Raw genomic sequence first — 20,413 nt, 5'->3', positions numbered from 1 at the left:
CCTAAATGTCTTTGGTCTGTGAAAGAAGCAGAGATGACAGAAAACTTTACCAATATCAATTAGATAGAATGCTTCAATCAATTTATGACATTCTGGTGAGCACGGGTTTATTTTTTACTCTAAATCTAAATACTCTGCATCTAATTATAGACAAGTTGATAAACAAAGCCTACCAAAATGTCAGAAATAACCAGAAACATCTGGCAAAACAAATCCTGCAACCCGTGTAAAAAAATAAATGTATACGCTGTCTCTGACTGTAGCGTACAGCGCATTTTCTATGTTAGCGTGTGTGCAGGCCTCAGAATTTCTCGATCACAAATAATCGGGTGGTTGCGGATGGATTACTAGCAACTGCGGGCGGGTGAACAAACACCTGACCCATGCACCACTATAATATACTAGAAGGGCCCAATTCCGATTTTGGAAATTAAACATTTCATACGCACTTCTCAGAAGTTGGTATTCAGACTTACATAAGAATAGACTGAGGAGTTTCAGAAGAAAGTCATAGTTTCTGAACATTTTGAGCCTGTAATCGAACCCACAAATGCTGATACTCAACTAGTCTAAAGAAGGCCATTTTAATTTGCTTCTTTAAATCAGAACAACAGTTTTCAGCTGAGCTAACATAATTGCAAAAGGGTCTTCTAATGATCAATTAGACTTTTAAAATGATAAACTTGGATTAGTTAACACAATGTGCCATTGGAACACAGGAGTGATGGTTGCTGATAATGGGCCTCTAGATATTCCATACATTTAAAAAGAAAAATCTGCCGTTCCCAGCTACAATGTCTACACTCAGTTTCTGATCAATTTGATGCTATTTTAATGGACAAAATGTTTTGCTTTTCCTTTAAAAAAAAGGAAATTTCTAAGTGACCCCAAACTTGTGAACGGTAGTGTGTGTGTACACACACACACACACACACACACACACACACACACACATACACGCTGGGGGAAACATGTCTTTCTCTGTTCAGCTGTCCGATCCTTTGGGTGAATAAACTTGGTTTGAGCTTTTATATTTTTCTGTCAGGTTCTAAATAACATGGTAAAACCTAACATATTGATGATCCTTGAGATGTTTCTACAACTTGATTGGAGTCCACCTGTGGTAAAGTAAATGGATTGGACATGATCTGGAAAGGCACACACCTGTCTATAAGGTCCCAAAGTTAACAATGCATGTCAGAGCAAAAACCAAGCCATGAGGTCGAAGGAATTGTCTGTAGAGCTCCGAGACTGGATTGTGTCAAGACACAGATCTGCTGAAGGGTACCAAAACATTTCTTCAGCATTGAAGGTCCCCAAGAACACAGTTACCTCCATACTTCTTAAAGTGCTCTAGAGTTCCTCTGTGGACCCCTCCTGTCTCAGCCTCCAGTATTTATGCTGCAGTAGTTTGTGTCGGGGGGCTAGGGTCAGTTTGTTATATCTGGAGTACTTCTCCTGTCCTATCCGGTGTCCTGTGTGAATTTAAGTATGCTCTCTCGAATTCTCTTTCTCTATTTATTTCTCTCTCTCGGAGGACCGAAGCCCTAGGACCATGCCTCAGGACTACCTGACATGATGACTCCTTGCTGTCCCCAGTCCACCTGGCCGTGCTGCTGCTCCAGTTTCAACTGTTCTGCCTGTGATTATTATTATTTGACCATGCTGGTCATTTATGAACATTTGAACATCTTGGCCATGTTCTGTTATAATCTCCACCCAGCACAGCCAGAAGAGGACTGGCCACCCCACAGAGCCTGGTTCCTCTCTACGTTTCTTCCTAGGTTTCGGCCTTTCTAGGGAGTTTTTCCTAGCCACCGTGCTTCTACACCTGCATCGCTTGCTGTTTGGGGTTTTAGGCTGGGTTTCTGTACAGCACTTTGAGATATCAGCTGATGTACGAAGGGCTATATAAATACATTTGATTTGGAGATGGGAGAACCTTCCAGAAGGACAACAATCTCTGCAGCACTCCACCAATCAGGTATTTATTGTAGAGTGGCCAGACGGAAGCCACTCCTCAGTAAAAAGGCACATGACAGTCCGCTTGGAGTTTGCCAAATGGCACCTAAAGACTCAGACCACGAGAAACAAGATTCTCTGGTCTGATGAAACCAAGATTGAACTCTTTGGTCTGAATGACAAGAGTCGCGTCTGGAGGAAACCTGGCACCATCCCTACAGTAAAGCATGGTGGTGGCAGCATCATGCTGTGGGACCGGGAGACAAGACAGGATCGAGGCAAAGATAAACAGAACAAAGTACATAGAGATCCTTGATGAAAACCTCATCCAGAGCACTCAGGCCCTCAGACTGGGGCGAAAGTTCACCTCCCAATAGGACTATGATCCTAAGCACACAGCCAAGAGAAAGTAGGAGTGGCTTCGGGCCAAGTCTCTGAATGCAGGGATGCAAACTGGTGAGGGCCCAAAAAGGTGACACTTTTTTTGCACTGAAACATGTAAAAAAAAAAAAATCCCTGCTAGGACAAAAATATGATCTATATTATCAGTCTGTGTTTGTAAAATAAAGTGGTTAATTTGAACCGAACTCACAGCAAAAAAAAATAAAGCAATCCAATGGTATTTGTTGCCTAGACTTTACTGCAAATGACACTCAGTTAGCCATTGACAGCCTTTAAAATAGGATGCTGGGGGCCTCCCGGGTGGCACAGTGGTTAAGGGCACTGTACTGCAGCGTCAGCTGTGCCACCAGAGACTCTGGGTTCGCGCCCAGGCTCTGTCGTAACCGGCCGCGATCGGGAGGTCCGTGGGGCGACGCACAATTGGCATAGCGTCGTCCGGGTTAGGCCGGTAGGGATATCCTTGTCTCATCGCGCACTAGCGACTCCTGTGGCGGGCCGGGCACAGTGCACGCTAACCAAGGTTGCCAGGTGCACGGTGTTTCCTCTGACACATTGATGCGACTGGCTTCCGGGTTGGATGCGCGCTGTGTTAAGAAGCAGTGTGGCTTGGTTGGGTTGTGTATCGGAGGACGCATGACTTTCAACCTTCTCCCGTACAGGCTCGGGAGAGACGTTGTAGAGATGAGACAAGATAGTAGCTACTAACAATTGGATACCACAAAAAAGGGGGTAAAATTAAACAATTTGTATTATTATTTAAATAAATAGAACGCTTGTGACCACACACACACATCTAAATATCGCACTTGGGAAAAAAACATCTTGAAGTAGAAATAGGCATTCTATTTTTGCTCAATTATAATGGCCACTATAGTAGACATCAATCAATGCACAAAAACTCTTGGAAAAATAGCATTCACTGAGTCAAAAAAATAAAAAATCTCCCCACGTTACTGTCAAGTTCAACACAACAAAAGCAATATCTTTGGGCTACCCTGCACATGATTACACTTTCTGCCTGTGGACATCTGTTCTACAATGTTGGCATATTTGATCTCTTTCAGTACACCTGGAATACCCAGTTTAATCCACTGTATTGAAAAAGAGAGAGAGGGTAAGTGAGTGATGTTCCTTTCCCCTCTATAGTAGCATCTAGCTTAAGCCAGGCCCATCTCCAGCTCCACTTGATCCCTGAATCCACTTGTTTAACAAGCAATGCCTCATTTTCACCCAATTCTCTCATTCTGAAAATTAACCACATACTGTAGAGGGAAAACATTAGTTCAGAGATAGTAGTTAGTTCATTAGCTAGTTAACATTTCACAGATTGCCAGGGTCATAACTTGAGGAACGGCATGGAGTCGTATAGCAGTTAATACTACAGCGAATTGGTTAGGTTACTAACGTTAGCTCATTTGATATTGTAATGTTAGCTGTCTGACTTTATTTGCCAGCTCATTTTCACACCATAAACTCAATTATTTTATCAGTTAAGTTGGCTCAACATTTCTCTGGCTAGCTAACGGAGAACTCGATCCAGCTAGCAAGATACTTAACAATGCCAACAATACTTGTTCCACCACAAACTTCCCTCATCAGATTTACACGAATCACGTAGGCAACCTATTTTGGATTCAAAACACGAAATTTCGCAGAAAGGTGACTAGTTTGCATCCCTGTGATTGTCCTTGAGTGGCCCAGCCAGAGCCCAGACTTGAACATCTCTGGAGAGACCTATAAATAGCTGTGCAGCAACACTCCCCATCCAACCTGTCAGAGCTTGAGAGGATCTGCAGAGAAGAATGGGAAAAACTCCCCAAATACAGGTGTACCAAGCTTGTAGCGTCATACCCAAGAAGACAAGGATATAAATCACTGCCAAAAGTACTTAAACAAATGATTGAGTAAAGGGTCTGAATACTTGTGTAAATGTGATGTTAGCAAAAGTGAAAACCTTTTTGCTTTGTCATTATGGGTAGTGTGTGTAGATTGACAAGCGGAGAAAACCCCCCAATTTAATCAATGTTAGAATATGGCTGTATCGTAACAAACTGTGAAAAAAAGTCTGTCTGAATATTGTCCGAAGGTACTGTGTGTGTGTGTGTATGTATGTATATATATTTTATATAAACTCAACAAAAAAATAAATGTCCTCTCACTGTCAACTGAGTTGATTTTCTGCAAACTTAACATGTGTAAATATTTGTATGAACATAAGATTCAACAACAGACAAACTGGACACGTTCCACAGACATGTGACTAACAAATGGAATAATCAAAATCAAAAGTAACAGTCAATACAGCTGGTGGCCACACCAGATACTAAGTACTGCAGTGCATCTCCTCATGGACTGCACCAGATTTGCCAGTTCTTGCTGTGAGATGTTACCGCACTCCTCCACCAAGGCACCTGCAAGTTCCCAGACATTTCTGGGGGGGGGGGGAAATGGCCCTAGCCCTCACCCTCCGATCCAACAGGTCCCAGACGTGCTCAAAGGGATTGAGATCCAGGCTCTTCGCCGGTCATGGCAGAACACTGACATTCCTGTCTTGCAGGAAATCAGCCATACTGCTCGTTTTGTGCGTGGTGGCATTGTCATGCTGGAGGGTCATGTCAGGATGAGCCTGCAGGAAGGGTACCACATGAGGGAGGTCTTCCCTGTAATGCACAGCGTTGAGATTGCCTGCAATGACAACAAGCTCAGTCCGATGATGCTGTGACACACCACCCCAGACCATGACGGACCCTCCACCTCCAAATCGATCCAGGCCTCAGGCGTCAGTGAAGAGCACTTTTTGCCAGTCCAGTCTGGTCCAGCGACGGTGGGTTTGTGTCCATTGGCGACATTGTTGCCGGGGATGTCTGGTGAGGACCTGCCTTACAACAGGCCTACAATCCCTCAGTCGAGCCTCTCTCAGCCTATTGCAGACAGTCTGAGCACTGATGGAAAGACTGTGCGTTCCTGGTGCAGTTGTTGTTGCCATCCTGTACCTGTCCAGCAGGTGTGATGTTCGGCTGTACCGATCCTGTGCAGGTGTTGTTACACGTGGTCTGCCACTGCGAGAGCTATCAGCTGTCCGTCCGTCTCACAGTACAGACATTGCAATTTATTGCCCTGGCCACATCTGCAGTCCTCATGCCTCCTTGCAGCATGCCTAAGGCACGTTCACGCAGATGAGCAGGGACCCTGGGCATCTTTCTTTTGGTGTATTTCAGAGTCAATAGAAAAGCCTCTTTAGTGTCCTAAATTTTCATAACTGTGACCTTAATTGCCTACCGCCTGTAAGCCGTTAGTGTCTTAACGACCGTTCCACAGGTGCATGTTCATTAATTGTTTATGGTTCATTGAACAAGCATGGGAAACCGTGTTTAAACCCTTTACAATGAAGATCTGTGAAGGTATTTGGATTTTTACGAATGTCTTTTTTGCTGAGTTTATATACATATAAAAATATAAATGCAACATGGAAAGTGTTAGTCCCATGTTTCATGAGCTGAAATAAAAGTTCTCAGACATTTTCCAAAAGCACAAAAATATTATTTCTCTAAAATGTTGTGCACACATTTGTTAACCTCCCTGTTAGTGAGCATTTATCCTTTGCCAAGATTTCTATTTTTTATTTATCCGTTCTCATTTGTAGCAATGACCTGGGGAATAGTTACAGGGGAGAGGAGGGGGATTAATGAGCCAATTGTAAACTGGGAATTATTAGGTGACCATGGTGGTTTGAGGGCCAGATTGGGTATTTAGCCAGACACCGGGGTTAACACCCCTACTCTTACGATAAGTGCCATGGGATCTTTAGTGACCTCAGAGAGTCAGGACACCCGTTTAACGTTCCATCCGAAAGACGGCACCCTACACAGGGCAGTGTCCCCAATCACTGCCCTGGGGCATTGGGATATCTTTTTTTTAGACCAGAGGAAAGAGTGCCTCCTACTGGCCCTCCAACACCACTTCCAGCAGCATCTGGTCTCCCATCCAGGAACTGACCAGGACCAACACTGCTTAGCATCAGAAGCAAACCAGCAGTGGTATTCAGGGTGGTATGCTGATAATCCATCCACCTGACAGGTGTAGCATATCAAGAAGCTGATTAAACAGCATGATCCTTACACAGGTGCACCTGGTGCTGGGGACAATAAAAGGCCACTAAAATGTGTAGCTTTGTCACACAACACAATGCCACAGATGTCTCAAGTTTTGAGGGAGCGTGCAACTGGCATACTGACTGCAGGAATGCCACCAGAGCTGTTGTCAGAGAATGTAATGTTAATTTCTCTACCATAAGAGAAATTGGCAGTACGTCCAACCGGCCTCACAACCGCAGACCACATGTAACCATACCAGCCCAGGACCTCCACATCAGACTTCTTCACCTGCGGGATCGTCTGATACCAGCCACCCGGACAGCTGATGAAACTGAGGATTATTTCAGTCTGTAATAAAGCCCTTTTGTAGGGAAAAACTCATTCTGATTGGCTGGGCCTGGCTCACCAGTGGGTGGGTTGGCTGCACCTCACCAATGGCTGCAACTCTGCCCAGTTGTGCGAAATCCATAGATTAGAGACTAATAAATTTACTTCAATTGACTGATGTCTATAAGAACTGTAACTCAGTAAAATCGTTGAAATTGTTGCATTTATATTTTTGTTCAGTATATGCGTGTGTCTTTTGCAGCAATTTTGTAAACAGACCTTGTAGTGTCTGTCATTTCCTCCTCTCCCTCGCTGTCCTTCTGCTCATTGTCTTGTCCAGCAGGTATTCCAACAAAGAATTTCTGATGGTCATCAAAGGGGGGGTAGTGTTAGAGAGGGGAAGAACAATTTTGTAAAAACAAGGGGAAAGAATAAAGAGATGTAGAGATTTGTAAAGAATAAAGAGACTACAGTTTAAATCTCAGCTGACCTTGCCGTGTCTGGCTCCATCGATGGTCATGTCCTTCTCCCCAGGTACTCGATTTTTGCGCTGGGGTGCTTTTGGGGACTCCTTTGACTCCTCAAGTTGACTAACTGTCTCCTTATCCTGGGATATGGTTTTTGTCTGAGGTTTCTCAGGCTAAAGGATAGAGAATATCATACATTTGAGCAGGTCAAGTCACAGTTCTAAGCATACATCCCTTATTTAACCAACATATGGTTTAGAGGTCAACCGATTAATCAGAATAGCCTATTAATTAGGGCCGGTTTCAAGTTTAAGTGGGTTAACTGCCTTATTCAGGGGCAGAACGACAGATTTTCACCTTGTCAGCTCGGGGAACCAATCTTGCAACCTTACAGTTAACTCATCCAACGCTATAACCACCTGCCTCTCGTTGCACTCCACAAGGAGACTGCCTGTTACGCGAATGCAGTAGAAGCCAAGGTAAGTTGCTAGCTAGCATTAAACTTATCTTATAAAAAACAATCATAATCACTAGTTATAACTACACATGGTTGATGATATTACGAGTTTACCTAGCGTGTCCTGTGTTGCATATAATCGATGCAACGCTGGGGGATGATTTAACAAAAGCGCATTTGCGGAAAAAAGCACAATCGTTGGACGACTGTACCTAACCATAAACACCAATGCCTTTCTTAAAATCAATACACAGAAGTATATATTTTTAAACCTGCATATTTAGCTAAAAGAAATCCAGGTTAGCAGGCAATATTAACCAGGTGAAAGTGTGTCCCTTCTCTTGCGTTCATTGCACGCAGAGTCCGGGTATATGCAACAGCTTGGGCAGAATTTTTGCCCGAATTTTACGTAACTTGCCAGAATTTTACGTAATTATGACATAACATTGATGGTTGTGCAATGTAACAGCAATATTTAGACTTAGGGATGCCACCCGTTCCGTATTTCACCGAAATAATAAACATTTTGTTTTCGAAATGATAGTTTCCAGATTCGACCATATTAATGACCAAAGGCTCGTATTTCTGTGTGTTATGTTATAATTAAGTCTATGATTTGATAGAGCAGTCTGACTGAGCGATGGTAGGCAGCAGTAGGCTCGTAAGCATTCATTCGAACAGCACTTTAGTGCATTTTGCCAGCAGCTCTTCGCAAGCACAGCGCTGTTTATGACTTCAAGCCTATCAGCCTAATGGCTGGTGTAACCGATGTGAAATGGCTAGCTAGTTAGCGGGGTGCGCGCTAATAGCATTTCAAACGTCACTCGCTCCGAGACTTGGAGTAGTTATTCCCCCCGCGGCTTTTGTGGAGCGATGGATAACGCTGCTTCGAGTGTGGCTGTTGTCGATGTGTTCCTGGTTCGAGCCCAGGTAGGTGCGAGGAGAGGGACGGAAGCTATACTGTTACACTGGCAATACTATAGTGCCTATAAGAACATCCACTAGTCAAAGGTATATGAAATACAAATGGTATAGAGAGAAATAGTCCTATAAATACGATATTAACTACAACCTAAGACCTCTTACCTTGGAATATTGAAGTCTCATGTTAAAAGGAACCACCAACTTTCATATGTTCTCATGTTCTGAGCAAGGAACTCAAACGTTAGCTTTTTTACATGGCACATATTGCACTTTTACTTCTCCAACACATAGTTTTTGAATTATTTAAACCAAATTGAACATGTTTCATTATTTATTTGAAGCTATATTGGTTTTTATTGATCTATTATATTAATTTAAAATAAGTGTTAATTCAGTATTGTTGTAATTGTCATTATTACAATTTTTATTTATTTTGTATTTTTAAAAACAGGCCGATGAATCGCTATCGGCTTTTTTTGGTCCTCCAATAATCGGTTTCGGCGTTGAAAAATCATAATCGGTCGACCTCTAATATGGTTACAATAAACATAGTGAGTTTGTGTTTTGGCATCATTGTCTCCTTAAAGTAGTCTCTGCTTGTCTACTAGGCTATTAAGTAAAAATGACAGACTTAATAATCACGTAATTTTATCACCACCATTGTGTGATATAGAAGTAGACCTAAAGAGATTCCAGCAAGAGGAATCTATACCAAGCTATACCATGTACTTTATGACAACATACAGTACCAGTCAAAAGTTTGGACCCACCTACTCATTCAAGGGTTTTTCTTGATTTGAACTATTTTCTACATTGTAGAATAATACTGAAGACATCATGTAGTAACCAAAAGAAAGTGTTAAATATTTGAGATTTTTCAAAGTAGCCACCTGCTATCCTTTATATTATCCTAATAACTACAACCTTTCAATTTTTTTTATTAATTTTATTTTTCTTTGCATACTTAAATGCCTTGATGACAGCTTTGCACAATCTTGGCATTCTCTCAACCAGCTTCATGAGGTAGTCACCTGGAATGCATTTCAATTAACTAGTTGCTCCTACCCTCTACTTTTTTGAAACATTTTGTTAAAAATCGCGCAACATTTCAGCGCCCTGCTACTCATGCCAGGAATATAGTACGTTCATATGGTTAGAATGTGTGTATAGGAAACCCTCGGACGTTTTTAAAACTGGTTAAATCACGACTGTGGCTATTACATAACGTGCGTTACATCGGAAAGCGCAGGAAAACCTGATCACAGAAAACGGAAATAAATATCATTGCGCCACTTCCAGCAATTGTTAACAGTGAGCCGAATTAGATAAGACCGAGCATTCAACTCCCACAGCATCCCCATGCAGTCGAGTATCTTGTGAATTTAATCCTCTTTGATTCTTGGTTGAACCGAAAGAGGGGCACGACGTACCTCCGGTCTCCGCCCAGATCATTCCGGAAGAGCTCTCTCCTGAAATTTTTTCCAAGACGACAGCTAATGATATGTACATCGCCTACGGATGATTTTTATCGCTTATTAACGTTTACTAATACCTAAAGTAGCATTACAAACGTATTTCAAGTGTTTTGTGAAAGTTTATCGTCTACTTTTTGAATTTTAAAAAATGACGTTACGTTGTGAAATCGCTGTTTTTTTCGTTTATCACACAGTCTACATATAACGATATCTTGGCTTTATATGGCCCGATTTAATCGAAATAAAGACCCAATAGTGTTTATGGGACATCTAGGAGTGCCAACAAAGAAGATGGTGAAAGGTAATGACTGTTTTCTATTTTATTGTGCGGTTTGTGTAACGCCGAAATGCTAATTATTTTGTTTACGTCCCCTGCTGTGCTTTTCTGTTGTAGTGTATTGGTGCATGCTATCAGATAATAGCTTCTCATGCTGTCGCCGAAAAGCATTTTAAAAATCTGACTTGTTGCCTGGATTCACAACGAGTGTAGCTTTAATTTGATACCCTGCATGTGTATTTTAATTAACTTTTGAGTTTTAACTAATACTATTAGCATTTAGCGTAGCGCATTTGCATTTCCAGAGCTCTAGTTGGGACGCAAGCGTCCCAGGTAGAGGTAAGAGGTTAACAGATGAGCCTTGTTAAAAGTTAATTTGTGGAATTTCTTTCTTCTTTAATGTGTTTGAGCCAATCAGTTGTGCTGTGACCAGGTAGGGGGGTATACAGAAGATAGCCCTATTTGGTAAAAGACCAAGTCAATATTATGGCAAGAACAGTTAAAATAGGCAAAGAGAAACAACAGTCCATCATTACTTGTTATTGTTTACTCCATGTGTAACTCTATGTTGCTGTCTGTTCACACTGCTATGCTTTATCTTGGCCAGGTTGCAGTTGTAAATGAGAACTTGTTCTCAACTAGCCTACCTGGTTAAATAAAGGTGAAAAAAATAAAAATAAGATCAGTCAATGTGGAACATTTCAAGAACTTTGAAAGTTTCTTCAAGTGCATTCGCAAAAACCATCGGGTGCTATGATGAAACTGGCTCTCGTAAGGACCGCCACAGGAAAGGAAGACCCAGAGTTACCTCTGCTGCAGAGGATAAGTTCATTAGAGTTAACAGCCTCAGAAATCAACAATTAACTGCACCTCAGAAATCGCAGCCAAAATAAATGCTTCAAGTAAAAAGACACATCAACTGTTCAGAGGAGACTGTGTGAATCGGGCCTTCATGGTCGAATTGCTGCAAAGCAACCACTACTAAAGGACACCAATAAGAAGAAGAGACTTACTTGGGCCAAATAACACAAGCAATGGACTTTAGACCGGTGGAAATTTGTCCCAATTTCTACATGATTTCATATGTGTTATTTCATAGTTTTGATGTCTTCAGTATTATTTCACAATGTGGAAAATAGGAAAAATAAGGGAAAACTCTTGAGTAGATGTGCCCAAACTTTTGACCGGTACTGTATTTTCACACTGAAATATAACTTTTCCTCCATCTTTCACAACTTCAGAAAAACATGTAATTCATAAATCAGAAACCGTTCTGGTACACATCTTGAACATTTGGACAAGGTTCCCTTGAAACATTAATGAAATAACGTCTTCAGATCTCCAATGTACCATTGATTGTCACTGCTTGGGTGGTCCTGTCAAACCTAGGCCCTGACAGAATAAAAACCAAAAACAACCAAAAGAGAAACCTAAAAAGAAAATCCAAGTACTACATGGTTAATGAACATTTACTTTCCCATATTGCTGTTTGGGTTTGATCATTGTTATTCCACTGACTGAGTGAAAGAACACCTATAGACTACTCACCTTTCTACCACTGGGAGTGGTGCGAGTTTTGCCCTGGGAGGACGAAGATGAACCAGACGAGCGTGAGGAGGATGACCCAGAGTCAGAATCTGAGGAGTCACTAGATGAGGAAGCTCGTCTTCCCCGCTTCTCTTGTTTCTTTTGACTTCTCTCCCTTCCCCGGTCTACATTGCCCTCTTCCGGTGGGGGTGAGGGAGGTACCACAGATTCTGCTGGACCCGAGGGGACGTTTCCTGCATCCACCCGTTTAGCACCTCTGGCTATCTCTCCCACTTCCTGTTTGTTTGTCTCCTTATCTGCTAAGACACGCTCCTCTGACACAAGCTCATTAGCCTTTTCTTCTTCAGGACTCTTGCCTAGTGTGGCAATCACTGGGGTCTCTGGCCCTGTCGTGTCTGACGTGTCTGCTGCAGTTGGTCCAGAAACAAGGAACCCCTGTCTTGCAGGCATCTGTGATGCTGCCTGTCCAGAAGAAAGCTTGGACCCCTGCAGAGTACTTTCCTGCTCTTGTTCCCCAGGTTTTCTTGGGGACTGGAGAGCGGAGGCCTGAGTATGGGGGCTGTCAGAGAATGTACGGGGCCTCTTGATGACCAGGGATGCAGAGCAAGATGGGGACAGAACTGGGGGGTCTCTCAAGAAACGGAACTTCTTGAAGGAGGACTGGGGTGACAGAGGCGTTGCTATAGTTGGTGACAGGGGCGTACCAGATTCAACTGGCTGGTTGTCTCTCGATGCTGTTTGGGGTAGGGATGGCACGTGGGGCTCCCCACCCTCCTCTGTTGCCACCATTCTACCTGCTCCTGTGGAGAGGGGAGGAGTGGGCAGGGGGGTAAGACCAATCTCACGACCACGTTTCCATGGAGGAAGATGACTCTCCCTCTCAGCCACCATAGCCCTTTCCTTATCTTGTTCCAAAACACTCTCCCTCTCTTCTTTTTCTCTCTGCAGGGCCTTCTGTTCTAAAGCACTCTCCTTCTCCTCTCTCTCACGTTCCAAAGCTTTTCCCCTCTCCACTCTTTCTTTCTCCCTTTCAATTCTTTCTTGGTGCAAAGCCCTTGCCTTCTCCTCCCTATCTTTCTCCCTCTCCTCCAGTTCCCGCTCTAAAGCTTTCTGCCTCTCTAGCTCCAAAGCTTTCTCCTTCTCAACTCGCTCCAGCGCTTTCTCCCTCTCCTGTTCTCGCACCAGCGCTGTCTGCCTCTCTAGCTCCAGCGCTGTCTGCCTCTCTAGCTCCAGCGCTGTCTGCCTCTCTAGCTCCAGCGCTGTCTGCCTCTCTAGCTCCAGCGCTGTCTGCCTCTCTAGCTCCAGCGCTGTCTGCCTCTCTAGCTCCAGCGCTGTCTGCCTCTCTAGCTCCAGCGCTTTCTGCCTCTCCAGCTCCAGCGCTTTCTGCCTCTCCAGCGCTTCCTGCCTCTCCAGCGCTTCCTGCCTCTCCAGCTCCAGCGCTTCCTGCCTCTCCAGCTCCAGCGCTTCCTGCCTCTCCAGCTCCAGCGCTTCCTGCCTCTCCAGCTCCAGCGCTTTCTGCCTCTCCAGCTCCAGCGCTTTCTGCCTCTCCAGCTCCAGCGCTTTCTGCCTCTCCAGCTCCAGCGCTTTCTGCCTCTCCAGCTCCAGCGCTTTCTGCCTCTCCAGCTCCAGCGCTTTCTGCCTCTCCAGCTCCAGCGCTTTCTGCCTCTCCAGCTCCAGCGCTTTCTGCCTCTCCAGCTCCAGCGCTTTCTGCCTCTCCAGCTCCAGCGCTTTCTGCCTCTCCAGCTCCAGCGCTGTCTGCCTCTCTAGCTCCAGCGCTTTCTGCCTCTCTAGCTCCAGCGCTTTCTGCCTCTCTAGCTCCAGCGCTTTCTGCCTCTCTAGCTCCAGCGCTTTCTGCCTCTCTAGCTCCAGCGCTTTCTGCCTCTCTAGCTCCAGCGCTTTCTGCCTCTCTAGCTCCAGCGCTTCCTGCCTCTCTAGCTCCAGCGCTTCCTGCCTCTCTAGCTCCAGCGCTTTCTGCCTCTCTAGCTCCAGCGCTTTCTGCCTCTCTAGCTCCAGCGCTTTCTGCCTCTCTAGCTCCAGCGCTTTCTGCCTCTCTAGCTCCAGCGCTTTCTGCCTCTCTAGCTCCAGCGCTTCCTGCCTCTCTAGCTCCAGCGCTTTCTGCCTCTCTAGCTCCAGCGCTTTCTGCCTCTCTAGCTCCAGCGCTTCCTGCCTCTCTAGCTCCAGCACTTTCTGCCTCTCCTCCTGTTCCCGCTTCAAAGCTTTCTGCCTCACTAGCTCCAAAGCTTTCTCCTTCTCAACTCGCTCTTGCTCCAAAGCCTTTTCCCTCTCTATACGCTCCATCTCCAATGCTTTCTCCCTCTCCAACTGTTCTCGCTCCAAGGCTCTCTCTCTTTCCTGTCTCTCTCGCTCCAAGGCTTTCTCCATCTCCACCCTTTCTTGCTCCAACGCTCTCGCTGTCTCCACCCTTTCTTGTTCAAGAACTTGCTCCCGCTCAAGAGCCCTTTCCCTCTTCTCCCGCTCAAAAGCTTTAGCTCTTTCCCTCTCCTCTCTCTCTTGCTGCAAAGCTTGCTCTCGTTCCATGGCTCTCTGCCTTTCTAACTCCACAGCCTTCTCAAGCTCAAGGGCCCGCTCTCTTGCCTCAGACTTCTCTCTCTCTTCTGCCAAAGCTTTCTCTCTTTCCTCCCGCTCTTGTTCAAGAGCTTGTGCCCTCTCTCGCTCTAAAGCTCTTTCCCTCTCCTTCCTTTCAGCGTCCAAGGCTTTCTCCCTCTCCTCCCTCTCTCGCTCCAAAGCTCTTTCCCTCTCTTGCTCCATGGCACGCTGTTGCTCAAATATTCTCTGTCTTTCCAGCTCCACGGCTCTAAGTCTCTCTTGCTCAAGGGCCTTTTCTCTTTCGCTCTCTGCCTGCAGCTCCCTTTCCTTGTTTTCTTGTTGCCATGCAGAATCTCTCTCTTCCATTATAGTGGGCCTAAGCACACTCACAGGAACTTGACTGTGGGATATATGGCCTCCAAGGACACTCTGGTTGGTAACTGGAACCAGACTGGGGAAGGGCAAACTGGCTGCAGCATTGGCTGTGTGGGTGATGGCAGACACTGTGCCCTCTTGAGGACCTCTACCAGGAAATATTGTTGCAGTTGCAGCATTGTTGTCCTGCCTTTCTGCCTCCCCACGTCCATGCCACCCAACTCCAGAGAAGGCACCTTCTGATGCCATCTTGCGTGCCAGCAGGGTCAGTGGGCCAGGCTTGCGCTCTGCGTTGCTTTGTGGTTCTGGACTGCTACTACGACTGCCACTGCTAGAGGAGCCAGAGCTGGAGGTACTGGAAGTACGCTGCCTAGCCGGGAGCTCACCTGGACTAGGGGGGCTTTGTTTAGGGGTATCAGGCAGTGGGAATGATAACTCTGGGGGAGGGGATGGGGGAGGGGTAGGCTGTCGAAGCTGCGGAGACAACAGGGGGGGGTTGTGCTGTGGGGGTTGTCGGGATCCTTCAGACCTCTCTCTTGCTAGCTGGCCTCTTGGTGGCTCTCCTAGATTCCTCCTCCTGGCACCGCTATCCCAGTCCTCATCCTCGCCATCCTCGTCACCTCCGTCGCTGTCATCATCGCTATCTGCTGGGACTTGGCTAGAGGTTGGGACTCTCTCCGGTCGCTGCTCACCATCAGCTACACACACAGACAGAGAAGCAACGGCAGCAGGGGCAGAGGTAGGAGAGGTAGAGGCAGGTGGACCAGACACATGGCCGTCTTTGGCCCTGTGTCCCTCTCCCTCGCCTGCGGGGCCTGCTAGTCCCTCTCCCTCGGAGGGGCCAAGTGGCTTGTGCTGGTCAACCAACACGGGTAAGTCATCCTGATGAGGACGGAAAGGGAGATGAGATTGAGTTTGTTGCAGTTGTTCAGGCATACATTAAACTGCATGCAAGCTTGTGTTAATCATGAAAGATTCTCAGACGTGCAAGCTTCTCTCAAACATGCAAGTTGCACAACAGGGGTGTGTATTCATTACACAGATTCTGTTTGCAAAAGGAATGAAAACAGGGAGGGACCTAGCTGAATTTGCCCATTAGACACTCTTGTTTTAGTTACAAAACGGAATGCAAAGGGAAAAATTATTACGCCCCTGGGGATTCTTAAAAACAGAAAGAATACAGCGATTAGTCTGCAACTAACCTGGTCTGGGGCAGCACAGGCAGAGCTGTTATTGCCCTGTGTGTGGTCCTCTTGGTCTGTATCTGGAAAAACATAGTAGTGAAATGTAATGAGACAAAGTACCCTGAGCAGGAGATGAGTAGCTGACCTGATTTGATTTATAAAGGAACCGCGCTCAGTACAGGCATAGAACTGACATGTAAACTACTCAGGCTTAAACCCCAAGCCAATACGTAAACGTGAGGAAGTAAACTGCCAACTTACCATCATCTTCGACTGCTTCCCGGGCCTCTTTCTCAAGACGCTGCCTCAAGAGCTCCTGCTGTTTTGCCAGATACTGCTTAATGAAGCTATTCTGGCTCATCTCTTCACCAATCTGAAATAATCAGACAGACCATAAGACTTAACATCCTTGCCCATATCCAACATATTGAAGAAGTAATTAGAGAAACTGACAAATATCTACACAAGGAGCTGATTGAATTGTTATGGTTCATGCAACTTCTTCATACAGTAACTCTCACCTGGGAGTTTGGCTGCAGTCCTATGTGATGGTGTGAGGTTCTCTGGAGGTTCTCCAGCATGAGAGCCTGTCACAAACATAATACATGATCACACACACACACAAAACAGTAAACAGACTTTCACACAATAAATGATTAATTGTTGCATCTGATAATCATGTTAAGCTAGTTACATGATGGGCTCATTAGAAGACATTCACACTAAGAGGGCTTTAACAAAACAAATTCAATATCAAATATTCGTAGTAGCAGAAGCATATACCTCTCATTACCTCTTTCCCTACTGTATTTATTTTATTTTTTATTTATTTTGCTCCTTTGCACCCCATTATTTGAATTTCTACTTTGCACATTCTTCCTCTGCAAATCTACCATTCCAGTGTTTTACTTGCTATATTGTATTTACTTTGCCACCAAGGACCTTTTTTTTGCCTTTACCTCCCACCTCATTTATTCACATCGTATATAGACTTGTTTATACTGTATTATTGACTGTATGTTTGTTTTACTCCATGTGTAACTCTGTGTTGTTGTATGTGCTTTATCTTGGCCAGGTCGCAATTGTAAATGAGAACTTGTTCTCAACTTGCCTACCTGGTTAAATAAAGATGAAATAAAAAAATAAAAAATACTGTCCGATATCGACTAAATACAAATAATTGTACTTTCAACTGAGAGGTAGCTAGTTAGCTAGATTGATTAAACTACACTTGAAAGCGACAATGGTTGCTAGCTAACGTTAGCTGTTTGCAATTCACTTGGATTGCTAACATTACATCTTCTAATTATACAAAGAAGGAATAATTCCCCGAAGATCCGGGCCTCCAAAACGTTTAGATTACTTTTATTAATCCATGAATTCCTTCATTCATTATTTTGTTTACTACACCTCCCAAAGCTAGCCAGCTTCAAGTACAGTAGATAGCAAGCTACTTTACAGGCGCGTCCACGTTGTATAACCTCCCCCCAACTCGTGCACACCAACAAAGCGCGGACCGTGCAGCCGCAGACGACAAAACTACCAGTAGCTAGCAGCTAACGTTAGCTTACAAGCTGTGTCTCGCATAAACAACAAACGTCCATTTAAACTTTGGTTAACAACTTATTCAACAAACAAGCCATTTCAAATGGTAGAACATAGCAAATATTCCAACGACGACAAAACATTATCAGAAAGTAAACAGCACACAGTAATTCTTTTAATTTTATTTTTTTAAACTAGGCAAGCACTCCGGCCTGCAAGGCAAGCATCGGCCAGTCTCTAGCAACACCGAGGTTTAGCGACTGCAGGTTACAAACGACCTCAAATTCTTAACAAAACTCACCCCTTTGAGCCTCTTAATGAGAGCATTTTTCTGTCCGCTTTTAGGAAGCCCCCGCTCCTCCAAAGCAGCTTTCAAATCCGCCACCCGTAGAGATTGTAGCGGCCTCCCGTCCAGTGTAACGTCTTCGAGGTCCGCCATTTTCCCTTTCCTCACTAATTCGCTTCAGCAACGCCTTCCTTCAACCAACGTCTGAGTAGTCAAAGTGTAAATATAATTTTATTATTACATATTGTTTGATTTTATTCATACATTCGATGGTGGAGTGTTATGCATACACGCTATTCACAATGAATTTGCATTAATAAGATACGAAAATGTAATTTCCTAGATTATAATTTTATTTGTACCAACAGGAGGCACTCTTTCACGTGTCAAAATAATCTCTGTAGAATCATGTCAGAGTGCAAAATGTCGTGCAGCATCAATTGTAACAACAACTGTCATTGTTCTTTGACAAATATTTAGCGGTCACGTCTTGCTCGACTGGGGGTGCTTTCCTAGGGGTGTCCTGGCCAGAGCCCTTTTGCCAGCCCTGTTCCTTATTAGGCTATAACAACCATGTTTTTCCATATCTCTAAAGTCCCATGAATGAAATGGATGGTTGTGTAAAAATATTTTACGGCAAAAGTGGTTACATTGATACGTATTGTGACACACACCCTAAACTCAGACAGTGCACAATAATGCCTGGCTGTAGGTGGGGGTGGGCCAATCTCATGTAACCAGATATTGCTACAATTTGGTAGACAATTGTCTGCCTACATACAAATCACATTTTATTGGTCATATGCGCCGGATACAACAGGTGTAGACTTTACAGTGAAATGCTTACATACGAGCCCATTTCCAACAATCTAGAGTTAAAAATTAAGACAAATATTTGCTAAATAAAAAAGGGAATAGTAACACAATAAAAACAATAAAAACAATAACGAGGCCAGTGGTGGAAAAAGTACCCAATTGTCATACTTGAGTAAAAGTAAAGATACCTTCATAGAAAATAACTCAAGTAAAAGTGAAAGTCACCCATTTCTTTTTTTAAACTAGGCAAGTCAGTTAAGAAAAATTCTTATTTACAATGACGGCCTGCCCCAGCCAAACCCTCTCCTAACTTGGACGGCGCCGGGCCAATTTGTGCACCGCCCTAAAATACTACTTGAGTAAAAGTCTAAAAGTATTTGGTTTTAAATATACTTAAGTATCAAAAGTAAAGTATAAATAATTTCAAATTCCTTATATATACAGTTAACCCACTGTTCCCAGGCCGTCATTGAAAATAAGAATGTGTTCTTAACTGACTTGCCTGGTTAAATAAAGGTAAAATTAAAAATAAAATAAAAAATAAAATATAAAGCAAATCAGAAAGCATCATTTTTTAGTTTTTATTTACAGATAGCCAGGGGCATGCTCCAACACTCAGACATAATTTACAAACTACTCATGTGTTTAGTGAGTCTGCCACATCAGAGGTAGTAGGGATGACCAGGGATGTGCTCTTGATAAGTGTGTGAATTAGGCCATTTTCCTGTCCTGTAAGCATTCAAAATGTAACTAGTACTTTTGGGTGTCAGGTAAAAATGTTTTAATGTAAAAAGTACCAATTTGTTTTTAGGAATGTAGTCTAAATAAAATCAAACTTTATTTGTCACATGCGCCGAATACAACAAGTGTAGACTTTACCGTAAAATGCTTACTTTACAAGCCCTTAACCAACAGTGCAGTTCAAGAAGAGTTAAGAAAACATTTACCAAGTAGACTAAAATAAAAGTAATAATAAAAAGAAACACAATAAGAATAACAGTAACGAGGCTATGTACAAGGGTCACCAGTACCGAGTCAGTGTGCGGGGGTACATGTTAGTCAAGTTAATTTGTACACGAAGATGGGGATGAAGTTCAACACCATGTGTGGACCCCAGGAAGAGTAGCTGCTGCTTTCGCAACAGCTAATGGAGATCCTAATAAAATACCAAATACTAACCGACTTAAATTCATTACCTGAATGTTCTATTTATTAATGTGAAACTTTTCTCCACGTTGTCTGTGGCAATGCCCTTCACAAAGAAAGCTGGCCAGAGTACTGCGATTTACATTCCTCGCTGGTAGTGGGTTTTCCAGTAACTCTTGTGGACGTAGGACATTAAGCTAACTCTGGTCACCCACGAATCTGATCGCTAAGCTAAGGACTCTGGGACTAAACACCTCCCTCTGCAACTGGATCATGGAATTCCTGACGGGCCTCCCCCAGGTGGCAACAACACGTCTGCCCGCTGATCCTTAACACTGGGGCCGCTCAGGGGACTATGCATAGATAATAAACAGCGAGTAGCAGCAGGGGGTTAATGTAAATTGTCCGGTGGCGATTTTATGAATTGTTCAGCAGTCTTATGGCTTGGGGGTGGAAGCTGTTGAGGAGCCTTTTGGTCCCAGACTTGGCGATTCGGTACCGCTTGCCGTGCTGTAGCAGAGAAAACAGTCTATAACTTGGGAGACTGGAGTCTCTGACATTTTTATGGGCTTTCCTCTGAC

At 44.1% G+C, this 20,413-nt stretch overlaps 1 protein-coding gene across 2 annotated transcripts in view; it reads right to left on the bottom strand.

Moving 5' to 3' along the window:
• Positions 1-18,047, bottom strand: part of acin1a (apoptotic chromatin condensation inducer 1a) — a 35,676-nt gene extending 17,629 nt beyond the window's left edge. The window contains exons 1-8 of one of the 2 annotated variants that reach the window (XM_065005599.1): positions 17,886-18,047; positions 16,561-16,626; positions 16,301-16,412; positions 16,058-16,119; positions 13,357-15,737; positions 11,934-13,320; positions 7,276-7,425; positions 7,065-7,147 (exon numbers count right to left, since the gene is read on the bottom strand). In XM_065005599.1, coding sequence (XP_064861671.1) covers positions 7,065-7,147; positions 7,276-7,425; positions 11,934-13,320; positions 13,357-15,737; positions 16,058-16,119; positions 16,301-16,412; positions 16,561-16,626; positions 17,886-18,023 — 4,379 coding nt within the window. In that variant the 5' untranslated portion in view covers positions 18,024-18,047. Of the gene's footprint in view, positions 1-7,064; positions 7,148-7,275; positions 7,426-11,933; positions 15,738-16,057; positions 16,120-16,300; positions 16,413-16,560; positions 16,627-17,885 lie in introns of both variants that reach the window. The other variant, XM_029623062.2, reaches the window with a different exon arrangement.
• Positions 18,048-20,413: the final 2,366 nt, after the last annotated feature.

Source organism: Oncorhynchus nerka, linkage group LG20 (assembly GCF_034236695.1).
Source record: "Oncorhynchus nerka isolate Pitt River linkage group LG20, Oner_Uvic_2.0, whole genome shotgun sequence".
In the NCBI taxonomy this organism is placed as follows: domain Eukaryota; kingdom Metazoa; phylum Chordata; class Actinopteri; order Salmoniformes; family Salmonidae; genus Oncorhynchus; species Oncorhynchus nerka.
Note: the sequence above shows the minus strand (reverse complement) of the source record. Positions and strands in the feature narration are given on the sequence as shown.